Source organism: Pseudophryne corroboree, chromosome 3 (genome assembly GCF_028390025.1).
Source record: "Pseudophryne corroboree isolate aPseCor3 chromosome 3, aPseCor3.hap2, whole genome shotgun sequence".
NCBI classification, from domain to species: domain Eukaryota; kingdom Metazoa; phylum Chordata; class Amphibia; order Anura; family Myobatrachidae; genus Pseudophryne; species Pseudophryne corroboree.
Genome location: NC_086446.1, coordinates 453,569,499 through 453,583,828, shown reverse-complemented (window position 1 = coordinate 453,583,828; position 14,330 = coordinate 453,569,499). Strand labels below are relative to the sequence as shown.

Genomic DNA, 14,330 nt, shown 5'->3' with positions numbered 1-14,330 from the left:
ATCAGACCCCTCCGGAGCTCAGTGACCAGTCAGTGGAGACAGTGGCTCAGACCCCGCAGGGTGGACACTGCTCCCCCCCTCAGTCCCTCGCTGCAGGGAGGCTGTTGCCAGCAGCCTCCCTGTAAAATAATAAACTCTAAAAAAACATTTTTACCAGGAAAACTCAGGAGCGCTCCCCTAGCTGTGACCGGCTCCTCCGGGCACATTTTCTAAACTGAGTCTGGTAGGAGGGGCATAGCGAGAAAAGCCAGCCCACACTCTCAAACTCTTAAAGTGCCAATGGCTCCTGGTGGACCCGTCTATACCCCATGGTACTAATGTGGACCCCAGCATCCTCTAGGACGTAAGAGAAAAATAAGATTTTACTCACCGGTAAATCTATTTCTCGTAGTCCGTAGTGGATGCTGGGGACTCCGTAAGGACCATGGGGAATAGCGGCTCCGCAGGAGACTGGGCACAGCTAAGAAAGATTTAGGACTACCTGGTGTGCACTGGCTCCTCCCACTATGACCCTCCTCCAGACTTCAGTAAGGATACTGTGCCTGGAAGAGCTGACACAATAAGGAAGGATTTTGAATCCCGGGTAAGACTCATACCAGCCACACCAATCACACCGTATAACTCGTGATAATATACCCAGTTAACAGTATGAACACAACAGAGCCTCTCAAAAGATGGCTCAACAATAACCCTTGTAGTTAACAATAACTATATACAAGTATTGCAGACAGTCCGCACTTGGGACGGGCGCCCAGCATCCACTACGGACTACGAGAAATAGATTTACCGGTGAGTAAAATCTTATTTTCTCTGACGTCCTAGTGGATGCTGGGGACTCCGTAAGGACCATGGGGATTATACCAAAGCTCCCAAACGGGCGGGAGAGTGCGGATGACTCTGCAGCACCGAATGAGAGAACTCAAGGTCCTCCTCAGCCAGGGTATCAAATTTGTAGAATTTTGCAAACGTGTTTGCCCCTGACCAAGTAGCAGCTCGGCAAAGTTGTAAAGCCGAGACCCCTCGGGCAGCCGCCCAAGAAGAGCCCACTTTCCTCGTGGAATGGGCTTTTACAGATTTAGGCTGCGGCAGGCCAGCCACAGAATGCGCAAGCTGAATTGTGCTACAAATCCAGCGAGCAATAGTCTGCTTTGAAGCAGGAGCACCCATCTTGTTTGGTGCATACAGGATAAATAGCGAGTCAGTCTTCCTGACTCCAGCCGTCCTGGAAACATAAATTTTCAAGGCCCTGACTACGTCCAGTAACTTGGAGTCCTCCAAGTCCCTAGTAGCCGCAGGCACCACGCTAGGTTGGTTCAAGTGAAAAGCTGATACCACCTTAGGAAGAAACTGGGGACGAGTCCTCAATTCTGCCCTATCCATATGGAAAATCAAATAGGGGCTTTTGCATGACAAAGCCGCCAATTCTGACACCCGCCTTGCCGAAGCCAAGGCCAAAAGCATGACCACTTTCCACGTGAGATATTTTAAATCCACGGTTTTGAGTGGCTCAAACCAATGTGACTTTAAGAAACCCAACACCACGTTGAGGTCCCACGGTGCCACTGGAGGCACAAAAGGAGGCTGAATGTGCTCCCTTGACAAATGTCTGAACTTCAGGCAGTGAAGCCAGTTCCATTTTGGAAGAAAAGCGATAGAGCCGAAATCTGGACCTTAATGGAACCCAATTGTAGGCCCATAGTCACCTCTGACTGTAGGAAGTGCAGAAATCGACCTAGCTGAAATTTCTCCTTTGGGGCCTTCCTGGCCTCACAGTACGCAACATATTTCCGCCATATGCGGTGATAATGGTTAGCGTTCACTTCTTTCCTAGCTTTAAATAGCGTAGGGATAACTTCCTCCGGAATGCCCTTTTCCTTCAGGATCCGGCGTTCAACCGCCATGCCGTCAACGCAGCCGCGGTACGTCTTGAAACAGACAGGCCCCCTGCTGCAGCAGGTCCTGTCTGAGCGGCAGAGGCCATAGGTCCTCTGAGATCATTTCTTGGAGTTCTGGTTACCAAGCTCTTCTTGGCCAACCCGGAACAATGAGTATAGTTCTTACTCCTCTCCTTCTTATTATTCTCATTACCCTGGGTAAGAGAGGCAGAGAAGGGAACACATACACCGACTGGTACACCCACGGTGTTACCAGAGCGTCCACAGCTATCGCCTGAGGGTCCTTGACCTGGCGCAATATCTTTGTAACTTTTAGTTGAGGCGGGACGCCATCATGTCCACCTGTGGCCTTTCCCAACAGTGTACAATCATTTGGAAGACTTCTGGATGAAGTCCCCACTCTCCCGGGTGGAGGTCGTGTCTTCTGAGAAAGTCTGCTTCTCAGTTGTCCACTCCGGGAATGAACACTGCTGACAGTGCTAACACATGATTTTCCGCCCATCGGAGAATCCTTGTGGCTTCTGCCATCGCCATCCTGCTTCTTGTGCCGCCCTGTCGTGTACATGAGCGACCGCCGTGATGTTGTCTGACTGGATCAGCACCGGCCGGTGTTGAAGCAGGGGTCTAGCCTGACTTAGGGCATTGTAAATGGCCCTTAGTTCCAGAATATTTATGTGTAGGGAAGTCTCCTGACTTTTCCATAGCCTTGGAAGTTTCTTCCCTGTGTGACTGCCCCCCAGCCTCGAAGGCTGGCTTCCGTGGTCACCAGGACCCAGTCCTGTATGCCGAATCTGCGGCCCCCTAGAAGATGAGCACTCTGCAGCCACCACAACAACGACACCCTGGCCCTTGGAGACAGGGTTATCCGCCGATGCATCTGAAGATGCGACCCGGACCACATGTCCAACCGATCCCACTGGAAAATCCTTGAATGGGACCTGGCGAATGGAATTTCTTCGTAAGAAGCTACCATCCTTCCCAGGGCTCGCGTGCATTGATGCACCGACACCTGTATACGTATTAGGAGGTCTCTGTCTAGAGACAACAACTCCTTGGACTTCTCCTCCGGGAGAAACCCTTTTTATCCTGTTCTGTGTCCAGAACCATACTCAGGAACAGTAGACGCGTCGTAGGAACCAGCTGCGACTTTGGAATATTCAAAATTCAGCCGTGCTGTTGTAGCACTTCCCGAGATAGTGCTACTCCGCCGAACAACTGCTCCTGGACCTCGCCTTTATAAGGAGATCGTCCAAGTACGGGATAATTATTTCGGCCATTACCTTGGTAAATACCTTGGTGCCGGGGACAGACCAACGGCAACGTCTGGAATTGGTAATGACAATCCTGTACCACAATTTTGAGGTACTCCTGGTGAAGAGGGTAAATAGGGACATGCAGGTAAGCATCCTTGATGTCCAGTGATACCATCCAGGCTTGCAATAATCGCCCTGAGCGATTCCATTTCGAACTTGAACCTTCGTATATAAGTGTTCAAGGCTTTCAATTTTAGAATGGGTCTCACCGAACCGTCTGGTTTCGGTACCACAACATTTTGGAATAGTAACCCCGGCCTTGTTGAAGAAGGGGTACCTAGATTTCACCTGCTGGAAGTGCAGCTTGTGAATTGCCGCCAGTACTACCTTTCTCCGAGGGCAGCAGGCAAGGCTGAGGTGATGTAACGGAGAGGGGGAGTCGCCTCGAACTCCAGCCTGTATCCCTGTGATACTATTTGCAGAACCTAGGGATCCACCTGTGGGCAAACCCACTGGTCCCTGAAGTTCCCGAGACGCGCCCCTACCGCACCTGTCTCCACCTGTGGAGCCCCAACGTCAAGCGGTGGACTCAGAGGAAGCGGGGGAAGATTTTTGATCCTGGGAACTGGCTGCTGGTGCAGCTTTTTCCTTCTTCCCTTGTCTCTGTGCAGAAAGGAAGCGCCTTTGACCCGCTTGCTTTTCTGAAGCCGAAAGGACTGTACCTGAAAATACGGTGCTTTCTTAGGCTGTGAGGAAACCTGAGGTAAAAATTTTTTTCTTCCCAGCTGTTGCTGAGGATACGAGGTCCCAGAGACCATCCCCAAACAATTCCTCACCCTTATAAGGCAGAATCTCCATGTGCCTTTTATAGGCAGCATCACCTGTCCACTGCCGGGTTTCTAATACCCTCCTGGCAGAATGGACATTGCATTAATTCTGGATGCCAGCCGGCAAATATCCCTCTGTGCATCCTTTATATATAAGACGACGTCTTTAATATGCTCTATGTTAGCAAACTATTTTCCCTGTCTTAGAGTATTAATATTATCTGACAGGGTATCAGACCACGCTGCAGCAGCACTATTTATGCTGAGGCGATTGCAGGTCTCAGTATATAACCTGAGTGTGTATATACAGACTTCAGGATAGTCTCCTGCTTTTTATCAGCAGGCTCCTTCAAGGTGGCCGTATCCTAAGACGGCAGTGCCACCTTTTTTGACAACGTGTGAGCGCCTTATCCACCCTAGGGGATATCTCCCAACGTGGCCTATCCTCTGGCGGGAAAGGGTACGCCATCAGTAACTTTTTAGAAATTACCAGTTTCTTATTGGGGGAACCCACGCTACTTTACACACTTCATTCATTCATCTGATGGGGGAACAAAACACTGGCTGCTTTTTCTCCCCAAAAATAAAACCCCTTTTATGTGGTACTTGGGTTCATGTCAGAAATGCGTAACACATTTTTTATTGCCGAGATCATGTAACGGATGTTCCTAGTGGATTGTGTATATGTCTCAACCTCGTCGACACTGGAGTCAGACTCCGTGTCGACATCTGTGTCTGCCATCTGAGGTAACGGGCGTTTTTTGAGCCCCTGATGGCCTTTGAGACGCCTGGGCAGGCGCGGGCTGAGAAGCCGGCTGTCCCACAGCTGTTTTACGTCATCCAGCCTTGTAAGGAGTTGACATTGTCGTTTAATACCTTCCACCTATCCATCCACTCTGGTGTCGGCCCCACAGGGGACGACATCCCATTTATCGGCCTCTGCTCCACCTCCACGTAACCTTCCTCATCCCACATGTCGACACAGCCATACCGACACACAGGGAATGCTCTGACTGAGGACAGGACCCCACAAAGTCCTTTGGGGAGACAGAGAGTATGCCAGCACACGCCAGAGCGCTATATAATGCAGGGATTAACACTATAACTGAGTGATTTTTCCCCCAATAGCTGCTTGTATAAACAATATTGCGCCTAAATTTAGTGCCCCCCCTCTCTTTTTAACCCTTTGAGCCTGAAAACTACAGGGGAGAGCCTGGGGAGCTGTCTTCCAGCTGCACTGTGAAGAGAAAATGGCGCCAGTGTGCTGAGGGAGATAGCTCCGCCCCTTTTTCGCGGACTTTTCTCCCGCTTTTTTATGGATTCTGGCAGGGGTATTTATCACATATATAGCCTCTGGGGCTATATATTGTGATATATTTGCCAGCCAAGGTGTATTTATTGCTTCTCAGGGCGCCCCCCCCCCAGCGCCCTGCACCCTCAGTGACCGGAGTGTGAAGTGTGTATGAGGAGCAATGGCGCACAGCTGCAGTGCTGTGCGCTACCTTGGTGAAGACTGATGTCTTCTGCCGCCGATTTTCCGGATTCTTCTTGCTTCTGGCTCTGTAAGGGGGCCGGCGGCGCGGCTCCGGGACCGAACACCAATGGCCGGTTCCATGCGGTCGATCCCTCTGGAGCTAATAGTGTCCAGTAGCCTAAGAAGCCCAAGCTACCACCAGTTAGGTAGGTTCGCTTCTTCTCCCCTTAGTCCCTCGCTGCAGTGAGTCTGTTGCCAGCAGATCTCACTGTAAAATAAAAAACCTAAAATATACTTTCTCTCTAGGAGCTCAGGAGAGCCCCTAGTGTGCATCCAGCTCAGCCGGGCACAGGATTCTAACTGAAGTCTGGAGGAGGGTCATAGTGGGAGGAGCCAGTGCACACCAGGTAGTCTTAAATCTTTCTTAGCTGTGCCCAGTTCCTGCGGAGCCGCTATTCCCCATGGTCCTTACGGAATCCCCAGCATCCACTAGGACGTCAGAGAAATTAAGAACAGAAATGGGCATAGCAGCCATGCTCAGGTATACGCAGGATTTACTGGCAGGTACAGCAATATGAAAGTGTATTTTTACACTTTGTCACAGTTTGTCTGGATAATTGTTCATTTATGACATCATATATTCAGTCTCTAAGCTGTACTTCACCTTATCTGGAGACCTAGGGGGTCATTCCAAGTTGACCGCTCGCTGCAGTTTTTAGCAGCGCAGCGAACAGGTTACTACTGCGCATGTGTATGCACCGCAATGCGCAGGCGTGTCGTACGGGTACAAAGCGGATAGTTGCTGGGTGATGGATTTAACGAAGAATCCATTCGCACATCCAATCGCTAGGAGATTGACAGGAAGAGGGAGTTTGTGGTTGGCAACTGACCGTTTTCAGGGAGTGTTTGGAAAAATGCAGGCGTGTCCAAGCGTTTGCAGGGCGGGTGTCTGACGTCAATTCTGGGACCAAAAAGACTGAAGTGATCGCAAGGGCTGAGTAAATCCAGAGCTAGTCAGAAACTGCAAAAAAACTTTTTTGTCCCGCTTGGCTGCACACGCGTTCGCACACTTGCAAAGCAATAAAAAACACTCGACCGTGGGTGGCAACGATGCGTTTGCACGGCTGCTAAAAGTAGCTAGCGAGCGATCAACTCGGAATGACCCCACTAGTTCAACTAGTTGCAGAACAGAAAGCAATGTTTTTGCCAGATTCCAATTAACATGCTAGTGTGTTTTTGGATTGGGGGAGGAAACCCATGCATTCACAGGGAGAATATACAAACTCCTTACAGAGCCTTGGTGGGAACTGAACCAGCAGCTAACCATTGCGACGCTATATTTAAAAAAAAAAAAAAAAGCTTGCTCCTGCATTTGATAACAATGGCATACACATGGAGCGATATGAGCTAACGATAAGGACTACATAGTCTATATCGTTAGAAAAACTGTTCCGTGTGTATAGAACCAACGATGAAGGATGATCATCATCGTTGGCAAAAATAGACTGTGCATGCACATACAATTTTTACTAGAAACATGACTAGAATATACAGTCAAAATCGTTCATAGCCAGAATTGTTCCGTGTGTATAGTCAATATAGTTGGTTCTGGAATCCGGGGAAGTCCAAGGGAAATTGTTAAGCCAGAATCGCACCATGTGTATGCCCCTTTAGTTAAACTCTTAAAGTCTGAAAGCAACACACCTTAGGGCAGGGGTGGGGAACCTTTGGCCCTCCAGCTGATGTTGAACTACACATACCAGCATGCCTCGCTACAGTTTTGCTATCTGGTCATGCTAAAACTGTTGCAGGGCATGCTGGGATGTGTAGTTTAACAACAGCTGGAGGGCCGAAGGTTCCCCATCCCTGCCTTAGGGGTAGCACCACCATGTGTGAGAGGGAAAAGAAAGTATGCTTCAAATATAATGGAGAAAAATATATATGGTAAAAGGACAATACAGTGTTTCAACATTTTAAAGGATAACTTCCCCCATTGATGTTACCAAGATAAATTCACTATCCTGAGTAATGTTTTTAATTAACTCCTTTTATTTGAAATGAGACTTCCCAAGAAACATACTGTTGTTACCATTTAACAGATTCTGATGAGCATCTCCCAGTACTGAGTAACTTACCTAGATGTGTCTACTTACTGCCTGTCTCGTCCCTATATGCATCATCTAGCTAATAGTCTTATTTTTGCCCATCTCTACCTTTATTTTTATTCTGTTTTTTTTTTTAATTATAGTTTGGAGGTAAAGAAATATTGGATATTGGCATCACTAAAGTGCGAAAGCTGAACTGTTCGCCTATGGTAAGCAAATTGATGTAGCTAAACATATCTTTAAAAATGTATATACAGTATGAACCCATTTTCCAATAAACATTTGTACAGTAGCTTGCTCCCCGAAATCATCCATTTTAGTATCACCGAATTGTGTGTAGGAGGAAACAGCAGCAGATAGGTTTCTGTGGGGCATGCAATGCTGCCAGATTTACTAATTTCCATAAAGCAAAGCATTCCGGAGATTGGCCCTCGCAGTTACTCCCATCTGAATATGGCGATAGCTCACAATTGCCTATGGGCTACACATTGCAAAACTAGCTGGCTGAGGATTCCCCTGGAACTCTCCCAGGAAATGGCCACTGTGAATGTGTGGTCAGCAGGACCGCACATGTACAGTTGTACCGCTTCTATACTGAGCACATTGCAGGGACGGGTTCCTTTCAGAGCCTGTGTCCCAGTAGGCACCCAATGCTACACTGGCCCAGTACAATTGCATATTGCAGTGTGATCCTGGGCGCTAATATCGCATTGAATATACGATTAATAATTAGACCCCATAAAGTTTAAAGCAGGAGTGCATGGTACATATATGCCAAGCAATGTGTGTGGTCTAGGCCCCCTTGGACCCAGGGGCCTGTGTGCACCGCACACATTGCACCCATTATAGAAATATCAGTGTGGTAGACCAGTGGTTTCAAACTTTTTGGAATCATGGCCCCCTAGAGTTTCAGAATTATTTTCACGGCACCCCTAGGCTATAAGTTTCTTATTGAGAAATCTAGAAAGTAATATTAAATTAAGTAAATTGTGTTTTATAGGTCATCCTTTTTGACTCGGTCATAGGACCAACGCTGGAATCCCGACAGGCAGGATGCTGATGGTGAGCACGTGTCCCCTCGCGGGCTCGCCACCCTTTGGGCCCGGGTACTCTAATTTATTCCCCCTCGGGTGTGGCGTGGACCACCCCGAGTGGGGATTCCGGGCACCGGTCGGGATTCCGACTTCCCTTGGCTGTCTGGATTCCGGCGTCTGTATCCTGACAGCTGGGAAACTAACTGCTTCCCCTGCCAGCCACCAGCACTGGTTTTGCCTATTACATTGACCATAAATAATTTGTCCTGGACCACCAGTCCAATGCACCCCTGCAAGTTCCCTGAGGCACCCCAGGGTGCCATGGCATACAGTTTGAGAACCACCTTCTTTTAGGTTCATAGGGATGGAAGCTGTCATGCATCAATAAATTGTTACGGTCTGCAGGCTTTGTGTAAATAGAAGGGAACAGTTTGGTAACTTTTGAAATGGTTACATAATGGTAACTTATTTTACTGGAGCTCACTTCATAAGTAAATTTAATGGTATGGTCTAGTATGTTATACTTTTCAGTCAAATTGGAAAACTCCTTCTCTGGACCTGACCAGAGAATAAGCAAGTCATCTATGCATCTAACATTCAAAATCAAATTATTACTTATACAAGCTTCCGAGTCCACTAGGAGAGAGAGAGAGAGAGAGAGAGAGAGAGAGAGAGAGAGAGAGAGAGAGAGAGAGAGTGTGTGTGTGTGTGTGTGTAGGAAAAAATTGAAAAGTCCACTGATAGTGGATGCCAGGTTGCCACGGAAGATTGTTTTACCCGTTCCTGGTGCAGCCTCCCTGAAAGACACAGCTGATCGTAAGATGAAGACTACACTCAAATCCTTGTACCCAGCTGCTGGGGTGACTCAGAGACCCACTATAGCAGTGGTCTCCAACCTTAATTGGGGTGTGAGCTACTTTCGGAAAGTAAAACCTCAGAAAGAGCTACCCCCAATGCGCGTGCGTCCTGCAAAAGTGGGTGTGGCCTCACAAAGTGGGAGTGGCCTCACAACTACAAGTATTCCCAGATACACAAATAATGCCACCAAGCAGTGCCAGATCCACCAATAATGCCCCCAGCAGTGTCAGATACACCAATAATGCCCCTCAACAGTACCAGATACACCAATAATGCCCCTCAGCAGTGCCAGATACACCAAAAATGCCCCTCAGCAGTGCAAGATACACCAATAATGCCCCTCAGCAGTGCCAGATACACCAATAATGCCCCTCAGCAGTGCCAGATACACCAATAATGCCCCTCAGCAGTGCCAGATACACCAATAATGCCCCTCAGCAATGCATGATACACAAATAATGCCCCTCAGCAGTGCATGATACACCAATAATGCCCCTCAGCAGTGCATGATACACCAATAATGCCTCTGTCAAAGTCGAAAAATATTGAAGAACACACAGCACGTATAAACTGCACACAAATGCCCACTACGCGTGCACTTGTTCTGCCGCGCGTGCACATATCGGCAATTTGCGTATGGTCGCTCCTGCGGTCCTGCGCATTGGCGCGTGGTATGGGTATTTACGGCAGAGTTTGTGTACGCATGGAGGGCCATCAGAACACATTACATATTTAATCCAAATAGTGCACAATGTACACATAGTCTCCTTGCACTACATCAGAAAGTTATAGCTGTTTAAATGGTTGCAGAACAAAGGGATTCACCTTTACAGGATAAGAGGGGACAGACTAAGGTTATAAGGTGGTATTTGGTATCCAGCTGTAGGGTATTTTAAGGGAAACATTCCGGTGTTGGTCTGCGGAAGATCGCATGTTCCTGCGGATAGTTATGTGCAGAAGCAGAATATAGATATAAACTGTATTTACTGTATATTATGTATGCGGCGGGAATCCAGAGGAGACCACCCACCAGAGCAGTTGAGAAAGACATCGCCTACCTTTTCAAATCAACCTATGACCTCTCCTGTACTGTAAAAGTGCATTCCTGTGTCCAATGGACAAAGGGATTACAGTATCCATTGTATTGCTTTTGGAAGACTTGTATAAATAAAGCCTGCTGCAGCCCGGCCAGACACAAGACTCACAACGTTATCTATTTGATTACGGAGGACTGGACCAGGAAGCGCACGCGAATATTCTCACGTATGTACATTGACTGTAGCCATTATTCTATATTATTATACTTTACTAGAAAGGGTAAGTTATTCCTAAAAACTTCCAGTAAATATAGGTCACATAGAGCCTTAAGTTGGGTACATTGCCTTCGCTGTCGACAGTGTATGGTAGTACTGGCCAATGTGGGCGGTGAGCGGGTGAAGAGCGCTCGGAGAACTTTCACCGTTACCTTATATTGAGTATTTTGGTGTTTGTGGGAAAAGGCCCACAATTATGGGAGCCAGTTGCTCAAGTAAGGGACGTTTAACCAGGGTTCAAGTTGTAGAGCCGCGGCCCATGGGGTCAGCGGAGTTTAAAGGAAAAAGTATTGAAGACTTTTTGTCTGAATGGGAACGTGTGACTGACAAAGATAGGGAACCATTCCCTAAGGTGGGCAGCTTTGAACCAGAGGTACTGCAGAATGTAAGCAGTAAAATATGTCTTAAAAAATCCAGAAAACAAAGGATTAGACGTAATGATTGTTTCAAATTATGGCAACAGGAGGAGGATATGCAAAGAGAAGAAATTCGCAAAGCAGGTTTAAAACCTAGCGGGAATGAGCACACAAACACACCAGTGTCGACACAGGTCAAAGGGGAAGAGATGGCTACAGTCAATGATATATCCGTAAACGATAGTAGTATGCAAAAACAATGTATTAACCCTAATTTTTGCAAGGTGTATCCTGTTTTGAAGTCTTTTCCAGGTTACAGGTCACAGGAAGATGAAGGATCCAGCCAAATCGCAGCTCTCCTCCAAGCAGTCACTTTGCAGGACAATCAGGTGGGGTCTGTCCAACCAGGTAGTGCAGTAACAATATTCCCCAATGAAAGAACTGGTGAGGTCACAGCTACCGGTAAGTGTGAGACAGCTCATTGCACAGAGACAACAACACCTCACAGTAAACAAATCAGGAACGGAATGGTAGAATTACACCCTGTCTTGGGAACAGTAACTCCCAATGGGGGAACCGATAGTCAGGGAGTAGTCCTCACCAGGAATAATGCAATGTATTGCCCGTGGCCCAGAGATGAGCTACGATCAATCATTTCAGAATTCCCCGACCCTCAGAAGGATTTAGCTAGATGTCAGAAATTTATCAGAGATCTGGGTAATGCGTATGAACCGACAAACAAACACTGGCGGATACTTTTGAAAGCGTGCCTATCCCCTAATATTGACACCCAAAAATGTATCACTGATTGTAGATTAGAGGCGGATAGTCTTATGACTGACAAACACAATCAGGAGAACTTAGAGCAAATTAACAGGCAACTAGAGTTGTATTTCCCCACAACTGTTAAGTGGAGAAGAATTTTCTCCATAAAGCAGAGGGAAAATGAAATGACATCTGAATATTTCCATCGGGCCCTGCAAATAATGGATAGATACATGGGGGTATCGGATACAGGGAACGATACGAATTACAGGGAGGTGGCTGTCTCTGTGCTAATGGACGGACTCAATAAGACAGTAAGGGACAGAGTACAAACATCTTTGCCTAATTGGAGAGGAGTCACAGTAGCTTGCCATAGAGAGTGCGCAATTGTACACCACAAGAATATTGTTAGGTGTAGAAAACAACAGGAGGAGAGGCTGAGGATTGAAAGTATACAGGCTCTTACACCAAAGTCTCATCAGCCTAAACCCCAGACCCCTGCTGTTTGGAAAAGACCGAGAACATGCTACATTTGTAGGAAGGAAGGGCATTTTGCCAGAGATTGTAGGTATAGTAGAACACATAGCCAATATAGACCCCTAGACAGAGAAAACAAGCCACGTTATTAAACACATAGACGGGATCAAGGGACATATAGTAAGGAATCACGATACAGTATAGAAAAACACAGATTCAGTTAATGGGAAGAACAGAATAAATGCAACTTTACCCTTTTGACAGAACTTACTGGGGTTAGGAGGAGGCCTCTAAACTTCTGCTTCTCTCTCTAGCAGAAGTGACCTCTAAGTAACTTAACAGGAGTTTTGTTAGAGATGGTAAACATATTGAGTGCTCCCACCCAGGAAGCACAAAATACGTTAGATACCCACGAAGACTAATGTTGCATTTCACTGTTTTAGATACATGTCCATCACAGGTAGAGGAAATTATCTCAAAGATACCGGGTTCCCTATGAATTTAGAATGGACAGGACACTGGATTGATGGCTGGGATAGTCCCAGTAGAGATATAACACACATAGAATTTTTTTTAGGAGAACAGACCGATTAGGGAATCATTCCCCGTAGTGCACAACCAGATGTCAAACTTTGTAAAATCTTCTTTGCCTCTACGAACTTATCTGTTACTAAACTCTGTGATTTGTCTTCAAAGTTTCCTCTTTATTTCTTACGTTCACTGACAGGATTATAGTTCAAACGCCACATGCCTACTCGGTCTTTCAGAGCTTTGCCTAAATCCAGTATATCTCACCAGCATAGGGACACCAGTATCAGTGTGCCTGGTCATGCACAACGGGTGGAGAATGGTAATACTGGTGAAGGGACACTGTGCATAGATACCGATATACATGATGGTGTGACAGCCTGACAAATTTTCTTTTTATTATTTCCCCTCTCTTTTCACTTTCCACAGATGGTTTACTTCACACAACTGATAATACACAACAGTTAAACACATTGAAATGCAAGATTTATGTTCCCTACAGAAAGGTCGCTGACCCGGAGAGAACATCGTATCACTGGAGTGTCTGTTCCGGGAAAGCTGAGAGGCAGGACTCTTGAGACGGCACCTGAGCGCAGAGAACAACAAGACCAGAGGCGGTTGTCGCACCAGTTTTTATTTTTTATTTTCTCCATCTCCCACTACCCTCCTTCTCTCCTTCTCTTTCTCCCCCTTCTTGTTTCCCTTCTCTTCCCTTAACAAGATGGACTTACCCCAAGAGACTGCGTTCCGGGTTTTCCTGTTAATCCTGATGTTGACCAGGACAGTCTGTTTCGGTGAGGGTCCCAGAGAGGTCAAGAAAGGATCTGGAAGGGGTTCTGATGGCGAGGATGGATTTGTAGAATCTCAAGAGCAACACATCACTCGAGCAAAGGCGAGTATCAGAAAGCGATCTGGTAGTCAGGGAGCTCGGAGGCACTGTGAAGGGTTATTGGCTGAGGAAAATTGCATTTGTAGGAATTGTGAGAACATAGTCGAGGATGGGTGCATCCAGAGATGTCAGTCCAGCCTTAATATCAACATGGACCGTCATCCATTGGGTGATTACCACTCACTAGTGGGTAAGGTCTTAAACCAGACAGAATGCTGGGTGTGCTCACAAGTACCTCAAGGTCAGAGCAAATCAGGATTAGTACCGTACCCTTTAGCAATAGATGAGGTACTCGAATTACGGGGTGGGAGACCGGTGGACAAGAAATTCAATATTTCTAGGCCCCCTAGTTTGAAGCTCCACCAGTATCATGTAGATAGATCCTTATTATGTTTCAATATTTCCAATTACCGAAAACCGGGAAATTGGGAAGTGACGTGGAATAACCAGACAATGGCCTTTTCGCACAGAGCTGATAGGATACCCATAGACTCTGAGCTTGTACGCCAAATAGCCAACAGTGGAAGGTATTTCCGGTATAGGTATACTCGAGGAA

General features: G+C 46.9%; 1 protein-coding gene across 1 annotated transcript in view; it reads left to right on the top strand.

The window, feature by feature from the left end:
• Window positions 1-14,330, top strand: part of LOC135055958 (uncharacterized) — a 179,550-nt gene that overhangs the window by 87,385 nt on the left and 77,835 nt on the right. The window contains exon 12 of the mRNA XM_063960586.1: window positions 7,698-7,763. Within this exon, the coding sequence (XP_063816656.1) occupies window positions 7,698-7,763 (66 nt within the window). The remainder of the gene's footprint in view (window positions 1-7,697; window positions 7,764-14,330) is intronic.